This window comes from Dermacentor variabilis, chromosome 7, assembly GCF_050947875.1.
Source record: "Dermacentor variabilis isolate Ectoservices chromosome 7, ASM5094787v1, whole genome shotgun sequence".
NCBI lineage: Eukaryota > Metazoa > Arthropoda > Arachnida > Ixodida > Ixodidae > Dermacentor > Dermacentor variabilis.
This window is the reverse complement of record NC_134574.1, coordinates 113,840,061-113,852,061: the sequence shown is the minus strand read 5'-3', so window position 1 is coordinate 113,852,061 and position 12,001 is coordinate 113,840,061. Positions and strand designations below refer to the sequence as shown.

The 12,001-nt window shown below is 42.7% G+C and overlaps 1 protein-coding gene across 2 annotated transcripts in view; it reads right to left on the bottom strand.

Annotated features, from left to right (window-relative positions):
• Positions 1-4,966, bottom strand: part of LOC142587784 (uncharacterized) — a 34,893-nt gene extending 29,927 nt beyond the window's left edge. The window contains exons 1-3 of one of the 2 annotated variants that reach the window (XM_075699048.1): positions 4,531-4,966; positions 3,905-4,048; positions 281-366 (exon numbers count right to left, since the gene is read on the bottom strand). In XM_075699048.1, coding sequence (XP_075555163.1) covers positions 281-366; positions 3,905-3,981 — 163 coding nt within the window. In that variant the 5' untranslated portion in view covers positions 3,982-4,048; positions 4,531-4,966. Of the gene's footprint in view, positions 1-280; positions 367-3,904; positions 4,049-4,144; positions 4,489-4,530 lie in introns of those variants that run through there. The other variant, XM_075699051.1, reaches the window with a different exon arrangement.
• Between the last annotated feature and the right edge of the window lie 7,035 nt (positions 4,967-12,001).

Here is a 12,001-nt window from a genome sequence, read left to right as displayed (position 1 = left end):
CCATAGCGGAATAATAGCAGTATTCAGAAGAATGCTTTTAGTCTGCTGCAAAGTTCATGCAAGACATGCTCAGGCAGATGTCTGATGGGTTGTTCTGAAAAAACAAAGCTTCCTTGGTGAAAAATGAGCCCTAATGACATTCAAGCCTAATGAGGACATTTCACTGCCAATGAGATCGCTAAGCTTTGTCAAGTCACAATGGCCTTTCTCTGTTGACATCGCTTCGCATTGTGCACTGAGGAAAGCAGATTCATCATGACAGGATTTTAAGCGTACCAACCTTTTAACGATGTGACCGAGTGACGCCGTCGGGGTGGCTTGGCAGGGGGATTTCGTTTTGCTCCAGCACTTTCGTTCGAGGACGTACTGTAACGAAGTTAGGGCACAGTTAGCACTGAGTGCGTTGTACAATATTATATCCTTATGCAAAACAGGGAGAACAGGAACTGTACGGATTGCAACTTTATACACGTACTGGAGATTGCAGACCAATCACAGGCATATGCACCTTGTTGAACGTTGACATACAAGCAGAGTTCCTCCCAAGACTGGCTGATAACTTGAATAATTTATATAAGTTTTGGGGTTTTAGGTGCCAAAACCACAATATGATTATGAGGTACAATGTAGTGGGGGACTCTGTATTAATTTCGACCACTTGGGGTTTTATAATGTGTACCTAAATCCAAGCACACAAACATTTTTGCATTCACCCTAATCAAAGTGAAGCCACCACGGCTATGATCAAACCCGTCACCTCATATCATATTGACTGCAAATAAAGACGGGGACAGCAGAAGAGAACACATAAACAACACGGGTGGTGAAGCCTGTGTTGTTTATGTGTTCTCTTCCGCTGTCCCCGTCTTTATTTGCGGTCAATATGATATGCAGAAAACATCAACTAGGCCAAACTGAAGTTCTTCTGAACTGTCACCTCAAGATCAGCAGCACAGCATCATAGCGACTGCGCTACCAAAGCAGGTAACTAATAAAAAAAAAAAGCCAAGCCTTTGAGAGACCTATTACTGAGCGATGTTCAGTTGGCAGAGGAATGAGCTACTAAAGTGACTGTTTTCCGACATCAAAAGAGCCTTGGAAACAACACCCGTTCCGTGTTGTTACAACCCTCATAAATCTCAGGTGACATCAGCAGATGTATCGTCATTTGAGTTGGGCACAGTATGTCTACAAGTTGACAACGAAGTAATTGCCTAGCCGTAGCTTATTACTCATGGTAAAAGTAGCCACAAGTGGATAAATATTCCCCTAAGTTGAGAAGGAAGCCCTTCTGGTGATGTGGGCCTGCGCCCACTTTCAGATGCATGTGTTCATTCTGCAATTTCCCATAGAGGCCGACTATAAACCTTTGGTGCCTCTCTTCTCAACAAAGAAATGTTGAAATGCACACTAAAAGCAGTTCACAACCTTTTGGGCATATTTGCCCAGAATGCATAAAATGTGCATTACGCATGTGCCAGGCAAGCACATGTTTAATGCAGAAGTAGTATTTTCAAGGAAGCCTGAAAGTTTAGTAAAAGCCTTGCTTCAGTGGTACAGGATTACGAAGTTCTGACAGTTGAACAGCTGCTGACATGCTAAATATCCTATGCTGACATGCTAAATAGGACCACAGCTGAGCTTGAGACAGACTTATCAATGCCATGATTCGTGCACTAATTGGTAAGAATCAGAGACCCAGACTATTCAAATATGCCAGTGTGGCTAAGTTGTCTGTTGTACAAAAACTTTTACTCAGAGGCTCAAGGCTAGTCCTTCCACCAAGTCTACACCAGGAAGTGCTTCAGCTAGCACACACTGCATTTGCAAGGTCCTGGGCTCGAGCACGAGAGTCCACCTGGTAGCCTGGCTTCAGCAGCGACATCAAAGCTTTCATAAGCAAATGTTCCACTTGCATGAGGCATCACTAGCTTCTGAACTAAGAGGAACTTTGTACATCTATTCCTGACCTCGTGAGGCAAGCAGTCGGTGCAGGCCTTTTTTTTTTTTCTTCTTTTTACAAAGGCAAGCCTTACATCAATTCTGTTGAGTATTATTTGAAGTTTTTCTAACAGGACAAGGTCCAAGCAACACAAACGAAGGACGCCAACATTTTTTTTTTCCCCGGCTGGTTACTCAATATGGCATCATAGACGTGGTTTGGCCAGACAACGTACCAGTCTAGTTTGCCTGAATTAAATAATTTTATAAGGGATGGGGAGTGAAACATGTTACTCAAGTCCACACTATTCCCAAAGCAATAAGGAGATGGTAGATCCATACAAACTGCTCCATAAAAGAAAATGCTCCATTAGTTGAGCAACACTGCAGAAGCTATCTTGGCACACAGAGCTTCTGGACCTGAAGTATAATGCCTGGACAGCTTTTAATGTGTTGCAGGTTGAAAACAAATGTCCTTGTGATTCCAGGAGTACTGGAGTTATACTGGAGCTACAGGTCCTAATATCGGTGAAAGATCAAGCTAAGAAGCTAGTGAGAAGGCACAGACTATAGTAAATATCCAGTACAGGGCAAGAAGATGGCACCACCATGCACCCTTACATCCTGGTGCCATTGCCTATATAAAGCAAGGGGCACAGCAGCAAGGAACAATAGGGCCTGCATAGGCATAGAGATCATATGTTGAGAACACATGTAAAAGCAAAGTGTATCTCATGAGAAAACATCTGCAAGAGGTACCTCAAAACACACCACCCTTTTTCGAACAGAATGACACAGGACGGGATGGGCGCACCATGCAACAGTCAAACTGTGAAGCCACCACAGTGCCTGAATGTGCGACGATATCGACTTTTAAGAAAAGGAAGTGTCATATGTGGACATACAAGCATAAGCAGTGAAGTACTTTCATTGCCACTCCCAGCATGGTGGCCACAATCATCTACACAGCAGATATATATAAGCACGAGCACATGCACTTTGGAATTAACGGTTTAGTCCACAGTCATTTTTAGCACTAGCATGAAGCTCCGTCCTGTTACCAGGTGTACCCTGTCAATCAATTACCTTGGTTTTGCGACACACCTAAGGGCAGTTCGTTATAGGCAATGCTTAATGCTGGCTACAATATTCTGCCTTCCAGCAATGGCAGCAAAAATAAAATTTAAGAAGTGCACTGCCAGAGGCAAAAGCAAGAAAAGGTAAAATGAGCGGCCCAGTGGCCTACATTTGCGCATTTGCATCTGCGCACCCATCTGGTGCGCAGCTGGTTTACAGACAAACAGCACTCAGGCGAGACATCAAGTTATCACCCTATTGACCTGTCGATCTTACATGCTAGCCACATAATTACAAAGAATGCGTAGCAACAAGCACATAAGTCCACTCTTCCTTTCTAAATGAAAGTGTGCTGCTCTCAAGTCACATGCCAAGTTGATTATATGTTTCCAAACACTGACGATAAGAGAAAGTGACACAAGCGAAAGCTCAGTTTCGGTTCCCGGCGCGCAAGTATTATCGCAATTGAAGACGATATAGAGGTGCACCATGAAACGCATTTCGGCTAAGCAACAACTATGCGTCCAACCCCGTCCAAAGACACTTGTGAAAGCTGCGAGCAGGCGTCTACAACCTGACTCGTGACTACAACATTCACTCCCACGCGCAGCACACGCTGCATATGACAGCTGCGTCGTCGTAATTTTTGCACGCCGAGTTCTCATCCACATTAAGAGTCCACGTCGTCGGCGCCCCGATGTTGAACGGCTCTGCGATACCGCGGTACAAAACACACGCGACCCAAAACCGCTACACACTTGACTTTTTTTTTTTTCGACTATCGTGCATCATACCGGGCGCAAATTCGTCAACACGGCAGAGGGAACACCTCGCGATTCCGTTTTCCCCGCCCCAAGGGCAAAGCAATCGTCGCCGCCTGGCTCACCTCAGGCTCGAATCATCGGGCGGCGTTTCGTGATTGTGCGACGCTCCTTCGGAGACTCGCAAAGTCGCTCGATCCATTCACAGAACGACCGGCAAACTCATCTGGGGCACACGGGTAACATACGAGCAGTCATCGACCGCCAATCTGAAAGCGGAAAGAAAACAACACGGTGTTCGGATGGCCAACTCGGCGGGCGGAGATAAACGGAAAGAGATCACTCGCGGCACGCAAGTAGTTTACCGATGGATTAGAAGTTTACTGTTGGCCCTTCGACGAACCAGCAACTCTTTCAAGGCACGTCATCAGCGAACAAGCAGTGCAGCGCATACTTTCGGCAAGCAGCATGTAGTGGGTCGTAATTGGGCGCGGATAGAGGCGATTAATCACAGCTAGCCCACCGGTCCGCCTTATGATCACGGTCAAGAGTGGGTTGATCGCCCTGCGTAACATTCTGAGAAGGTGTGGGGAGTGATCGCGGAAAGGCAGAAACACAAGGAAACAAACGGTACGTGGGACGGTGCCAACATCGAAGAAGTGTGACATGCATACGAACAAGTGGTTCTCGCGGTTCAACGCACGACGGCGGCACGGCGTGTTTGAGCGGTCAACACAAGCACGAAACTTACGCGTCGTCTTTGCACTGTTCGCTTCCGACGCAAAGTACGCGATGTATTCTTTTTTTTCACCGGAGATGCGCCCCTTCGCAACAGTCGCAGTTCTGACAGCACGGCATAGAGGAAGCTCCAGCTGAGAGACGCTCCCGATCACAGCAGCAACAGAAACACGTATTTGATATCATAGCAGCAGGGGTGTTTGTGTTTGCCTGGCTAGGTGGCACGGCGAACGCAAACGGCGCGACGGTGAAACAGCGCGAAGGACGTGAGAGGCCGACACCTTTTCTTTCTGTTTATCCTATTGAGCTGTAGCTGGTTTGTTGTTGCCGCCTGATAGATCCGGAAGCTGCCACTCTTTCGAATGAGCTTTAACGTGAGTTTAGTTTGAAACAATCGGTGCTGTCAACGCGAGGGTCTTTCAACTTCATGTCATAGAATAAAGAACCAACTTTATGTGACGGTTTGTCAGCTGTCAAATCATTGGGAAAACCCATGTTCGATGCCCGGGCCGCATCGCTATCGGCGAGAAGCCCGGCGGAATTTATGAAATTTTGAAGTTGCAGTGTCAACGCTACGATTTTCTGGAAAAACGTGTTTTATCGTAGGGATAAATGGCTTCGCTTCTCAAGTCGAAGGCCTTTCACTTTGCATATTTCCAGTGCTCAAGCTCGTCGATCTGATTCATGGTCTGGAATCGGGACGGTCTTCAAACGCTTCAAACGCCAGCGCGTACATGCCGTACGGCTCGGCGTACGTGTGGTCACTGCCATATAATAAAGTGGTACTGCGGGCGGGCAGTGTGAAATAAAAAAAAGGGGGGGGGGAGCACGCAATACAGCTGATTATTGTTTGACCACATGATAAATCCAAAGGGCGCAAACAAAAATTGACACAAATATATGTGACGATAATTGTAGAAGGGAAAAGGTTAGCCCATAAGAATGCAATATTCTTTTTAGTGTGTACCAGTGCTCTCCGCACATCAAAAAATACACTCGATCAGCAACATTAAAATCTGCACTTATAATGCCGTTACCATATATTAAACTATTAAAAAGTTTGCACCCTTTAATTATCTTGTCCCACAACAATATATAATTGTCATAATATGTCACGCTGATAACGCGCATGCCGTTCGCAGCGTTAAAAACCGGAAAGGCGCGCAAGATAGATGAGGAATTGTTGTGTCACAAGATAAGCCCCAAAGGGTGCGAACGTTTTTAGATAAACTCCAAGAAAAGCTTGCATTCTTTAGGGTTATCTTGCCCCCAAACAATAACGGTCATCTACGCTCTTATAAATTATTGCACCCTTGATCTTATCTTGTCCCACAACGATATTCATCATCTGCCTTGCTTGCTTCTCCTTTCTTCAAAACTCTGCGCTAGCTACTACGCGCGTTGTCATGCATGGCATTGCACTCCTTACAGGAAATTTTTGGATCCTATCTTGTCCCACAATGATAACTGTCATCTGTTTTCCCACAAAATAAATAAATAAATAAAATAAAAATTTCCTTTCTTTAACGCTGCAAACCCAGTACTTCCAAGTCACGAACGGCTTGGACGTTATCAGCGCGTGACACAGCATTCTCGACAGAAAAGTAGTGAGTGCTGAGTTGTCAAGAAAGAAAATGCAAGCAAGGCAGATGGCGATTATTGTTGTGTGACAAGATAAGCCCCAACGGGTGTAAACTTTTTAAAGACTGTGTTGTTATGGGATCGATAAGCTCCAAAGGGTGCAAATTATTTTAAGAGTGTATGTGGCGCTCTTTTTACACCGCTTAAGTGCACAAATTTAAACACATCTTACACTCTAAAAAAAAGTTTACGTTATTTGAGGTGTGTCATGTCCCCAAACAATAATAATCTGTCTTGCTTGTGTTTCCTTTATACAAAAAACTCTGCGCTCACTACTCTGTCAACAATACAATATCACACTGATAACCACGACCTACTGTATAATATACAGTAGGTCGTGCTGATAACGCGCATGGTGTTCACCACCGCGCACCGTCATAAAGGAAAGGTGAGTCAGATGCACAGTACTTTTGCACCCTATGTGGCTTATACACCTTGTCCCTGATCGATAATCATCTATCTTGCGTGTCTTCCCTTTATTTAACGGTGTGCGCCCGGTACTTGCAGGTCACAAACGGTATGCGCGTTATCAGTGGCCATTCCATTTTTGACAGGAAATTTCCTGTCAAGAATATGCACTCTTTGGAGCTTATCGATCCCACAACAAAACACTCTTTAAAAAGTTTACACCCTTTGGGGCTTATCTTGTCACACAACAATAATCACGACATCTGCCTTGCTTGTGTTTCCTTTCTTGAAAACTCGGCGCTCTCTTGCCTCACGAGAATGCTGTGCCACGCTGATAACGCGCATGCCGTTCGTGACCTGGCAGTACGGGGCGCATATCATTAAAGAAAAGAAATGCGGGCAAGACAGATAACGATTATTGTTGTGTGGCAAGATAAGCCCCAAAGGGTGCGAACTTGTTGAAGAGTGTAAGGTACCGACACTTAACACCTTTATGGACATCCATATTCAGAAGTGAGACTTCTGAGATAAAAGTCTGAAAATACCTGTTGTTGATTTTGTGAAAGTTGTTTCTGCAGTGTCTGCACAGGGAAATGACAATTGTAGAGGGTGGCAGCTGCAAGCAGAATAAGATCACAGCATATCATAATAAAGTGGTCTGTACGATTTGTTCCAAGGCAGTTTCCTCACTAAATAATTCGTTCCTTATCCCAGTGAACCTCCAATATCTTCTCAACATCCAGGTATGATCCATTCATCTACGTCTCGTCTATAACATCTAAAGGGCATCCTACAAACATGTGTTTTGCAAATATCAAGTAGCCGATGTCCTATTGATATTCATTCTACTTTATAATGACTGACATCGCAGAGATGTATGTGCTATGTCATATTGGTTGGATACATTTCTAGTTTTCTTGAAGATTTATCGAAGCTGTCGTATTGGTTGGGGGTGTAATTAATGTTTTGTTGTTAAATTTTTAAGCGACTAGATCTTCGAAAATGCTAAATTCCTTGAGCTTTATTGCGCTTAAAATTCCATTCACATTGAATGTGGTAAGTAAAAGGTGGTACACCATAGGTTCAGGTTAAACAACGGAGGCTCGTCGAAAATTTTCAGAGAATTTTTGTTCTGAATCGTCGTAGTTTGTGGCTATGGCACTGTGCCGGTGATCACATGGCGTCTAATGTATGTTGTAACAACATGACAAAATGACTTTTTTCGGACCACGCATGAAAATAGTGAAGCCTTATTCATGTGTGTGCAGTTCATATTGTTTAGTGATACAGAACTCTGCTGCAATATAATCCCTATCATGGTATCTGGCAAATTATGGTTCAGTCCAAAAGTTTAGAGAGAACAGGTTCCATGAAAAAACCGAGTATTTTTCTACACTGTGGAAAAATGCAGTTTGGACTAACGTGAACTGGAACAGCCCAATCTCAGTTTATATTTCTCGAAACCTGCTAGGCATAAAATTGCTGGCATAAGCTTATGCTTTGAGTACTAATTTCAGTTGTGCAGTGACATGCCCCTAAACTCATTAATTCAAAAGATAATTTGTGAAAACTTTATTGTCAACAATCATATTAACAATTATTCTGCAAATCCTGATTACCACCACTGCTATAAAAGTTGGTCAGTAAGTAAAGGTGGTAATTTTGCCTCAATTCTTTTATATTTAATTGCATGAGATAGTTGCGACACAAACACATGGTAGTACATATTAAATTCCTTATGATGTGGAAGGCAATTGGTTGAGTGCGGTAGTCGTCAAGAAGCGAAGCAGTACTCTAGCACACATACAAGTTCCTTGGCCTAGGACCAAGGACTCTTTTTTTCTGGCAACTGCTTCTAAGCAGCTGATGCTATCATGAGGAAGTTCATCACGTTCTACCTGCTTAGCTGCATATGCTTGACTGCATATCATAGTTACCATTCCATGAAAATATCCTTACAGGTTAGTATGCGAGATTTAACTGTAACAATGCATACAGAAGTGTTTAGTGCTTCACACACCAAGCCTACTGGCTAAAACCACCAGGAGATTGCACTCTGTGTGCTTGTCTCATAACATTATTGCAGTTCAGGACTGGCGGATAGACACAAAAAGCATGTTGAGCAATGTATTTTTTTGCATCCATGTTTCGATTTGTGCAACTGATGTGGATAACTGTAAATCTGGTTCAACACTATACTTCTCTGATAATAAGTGGCCCGGATGCTTTGAGACATTAGGTTGAAAGGACGGAAAGGCCAAATATTTCAATGGGGGACGCAAGCAGCACCTTGTGGGACCACATTTTTTTTGAAAGAATGCATTCACTGGTAACACAAGCCTTTCAATATCCCACTACAGACAAAGCTTTAAAGCACTCCGTTATCTAGAAGCTGGTGTTCAACTTGAGAAAAGTTAAGCTGTACTAGCCAACGGCTGTGTATGCCACACACAACAAGTACACATAGGCCAACTGCAATGAAATTGCACTTTTCATAAATTAGTTACGCATGTAATATTCCATTGAAGCAGCCTTTGCAAAGATGTGAGGCTGCTCTTGTTAGCGGCCTTTAACTTAATTGCACCAAAGCAGACGACTCATGCAGTGGTGGTTAACAGCTATAATACAAATCCCAGACCATTGCCTTCTAGATTTTCAGCGATTTGTGGGTACTGCCTAGTTTTGTAGGTCATGCCAAAGTGCCGTGTTGGTTGAATGTCGTATGACACATAAAGATAAAAAAAGAAAAGAAAAAGAAAACGAGGGTTTAGTAATTACTTGCAACATTTACAATTAGGCCAGGTACATAAATATATTGTATTATGTTTCACTTACCACGAATCCCCTCCCCTTTCCACGAAACATGAACCTGTTGTAACCTCCAGCTAATGTCGGAAGCATAGCTGATAGCGACCGCACCATAGTCTCCAACGTTTTATTAAGAAACTCTTTACAAAAATTGTGTTTGATCCAACCGTATTCAACTTCGCACAGAGTTTTGCCATAGTGTTCCAACCACTTTAGCTAAATTTGATCTCGGTGGCATTTGTAGTAAGGTGCACACTCATAATGATCCATAGCTCTTGCATAAGTAATTTATTACTAAAGCCGCCATTATCAATTCACTCCAAACTCTAATTGCCTGTGCACCACTCATTACCCTGTCCTTATTGTCACTAAACATAAAGACACTGCCTCGTTTAGTTCACTGAAGACACCAGGCGAATCTCATATATCACGCATAACAAAATAAAAGAAACAAGGGTTTAATAATTATTCGTAATGCTTTAAGTAAGCCGGAAGAGTTAAAAATTTGCGAAACATTGCTCTTCAGATGCCGTCCATTCCTTCTAAGTATAAAGTTTCTGAAACGTAGAGTTCTCTTGGGACATTGGGAAACGTAGCTGACAACAGCAGAGCAACATTCTTGAAACCCTTGCTTAAGCATTCTTTTTTCGAAAAAGCTGTATTTAATCAAGACGCATATATTCCACCCACTTGGAACATTACCTACAGATTACCCGTACCATGCCCCTAATTTTCCTCAAATATAAACAAGGTGCTTCGTTTATTTCACCGGAGACGCAAGAGGAGCAAACTACGAACTTTGTATGACGCACAAAAATAGGGAAAAAAACTTGGATTCAGTAATAAATTGGATCGTTTCCATTTAAAGCAGGAACACAAAAGTTTCACAACACATTACGCCTAGGGTTCTCCCTATTCTGACAGAATTTTAAATTGCTATCTTATGCACTTGTTTCAGGAGTCTGGGAAACATTTCAAGTAACAACAGTATGACACCCTGGAACCCTTAATAGGTAACTTCTTGCAAAGGCTGTATGAACCTACAGAAAATAAACATTTATTGCTCCTCACTCAGAAACTGCTTCCTACTTCAACAAAATATCAACACTGTGCCTCGCATACTTAACTGAGGAGACTGGGGAAAAGCAACTAAATGCCTTGCATAGCACATAAAAATTTGGTAAATGTGAATATTCAGTAATTGTTTTCAGAGCACATGAGTAACTTACACAGTTCCACTTTTCAGTACACATCCCCGAAGTGGCCCCCATTTTCTCAAGATCTAAAAACTAATATAAACATAAGCCAAAGAAGTATAGAAACTCTTGAAGCGCTTTATTATAAGCCTCCAAACATGCCGAAAACGAGGCTTTATAAATTTTTATTTCATCCGTTCATTGTCACACATACACTTCAAAATTTCCATAATTATTGCCCCTAATAATACCCATATTATCTCGAAATATAAACTTTGCGACTGTTTTAAGTTCTTTCAGAAAATTGAAAACTAGCGTATAACGATTTCAAGTGCTTTTGTAGTTTCACAGCAAAGACAAAAACAGCTTCACTGCAAAAAAAGAAGGAAATAAAGAAGAAAACATGTGCTAGTGCAACTCTCATGTAGGAACAGCCCATAAATTAAATGGACAGACGTCAGATGTAACAGGTGCCGTTTAAAGAAATTCAAGTCAGTGTTGCGATGGTGTTGTAATGACTCTGCACATTCGAGATCGCTTTCACCGTCATATCTATATAGATGAAGTCGTATTTACACAATCACCTTCGGCAGTCAGGCCTGTGAGAAACTTCATTTTTTTGTTGGTAACAAGAGACCGAGACTGCAATGCTATATCGAATATCTCTGGACAGAGATTCAACAGGTCAGGCGTTTGATATTACATCAATTTTGTACCTTAAGGCACGTTGGCCATAGTTGATTATAATGCTTTATCCGGAGCCCTCCCCTCACCCTTGGTTAAATATAACAAGCTGATTTAGTGCGAACAAATATGGTTTGGCTGTCCCCAAAAACTGGGCATGATGCAAGCAGCGCAAGCTGAAATTTGTTATGGCGGGAACTGCCCAGTACCAGTCATTCTCTGCGATATACCGTAGGCGTATATTGTACATTCCACATGCCATTTGCTACAGCGTGCCACGGCGAGGCACAAAAGGCAATCCTCGCTGCTAAGCAAAGTAAACATAATAAATAGACATTACTTATGCAGCCACTGTATTCAGAAATAAAATTTGGCCTCAAATGTTGTTTTGTTGGATTTTCCAGTGTGCAGCCAAAACTGCCCGATTGACAAAGTGGCGGGGCAAATGGCATACTCTGCCCCCATCCCATTTTCACCCTCTCCCTTCCATAAAGACACCTATTTTAGGTGGCACTTCCTTCAGCATCAATTTCAAAAAAGTCTACTTTTGTGAGCACGACCGTATCCACTTGCATTTCAAAAGTTAAGATTTTGCGAAGAGGCTGCTCTATACCTACAGTGTCTGAAACTAGACTTTTTACGTGATCAAAAATGTTAGTGCTTTTGACCTGCAAACAGCAGTTGCAGTTGAGGTGTTGCTTGCAAATGAGGCTTTAATGTGCGATACAGAGCAGCTGACACCATTAA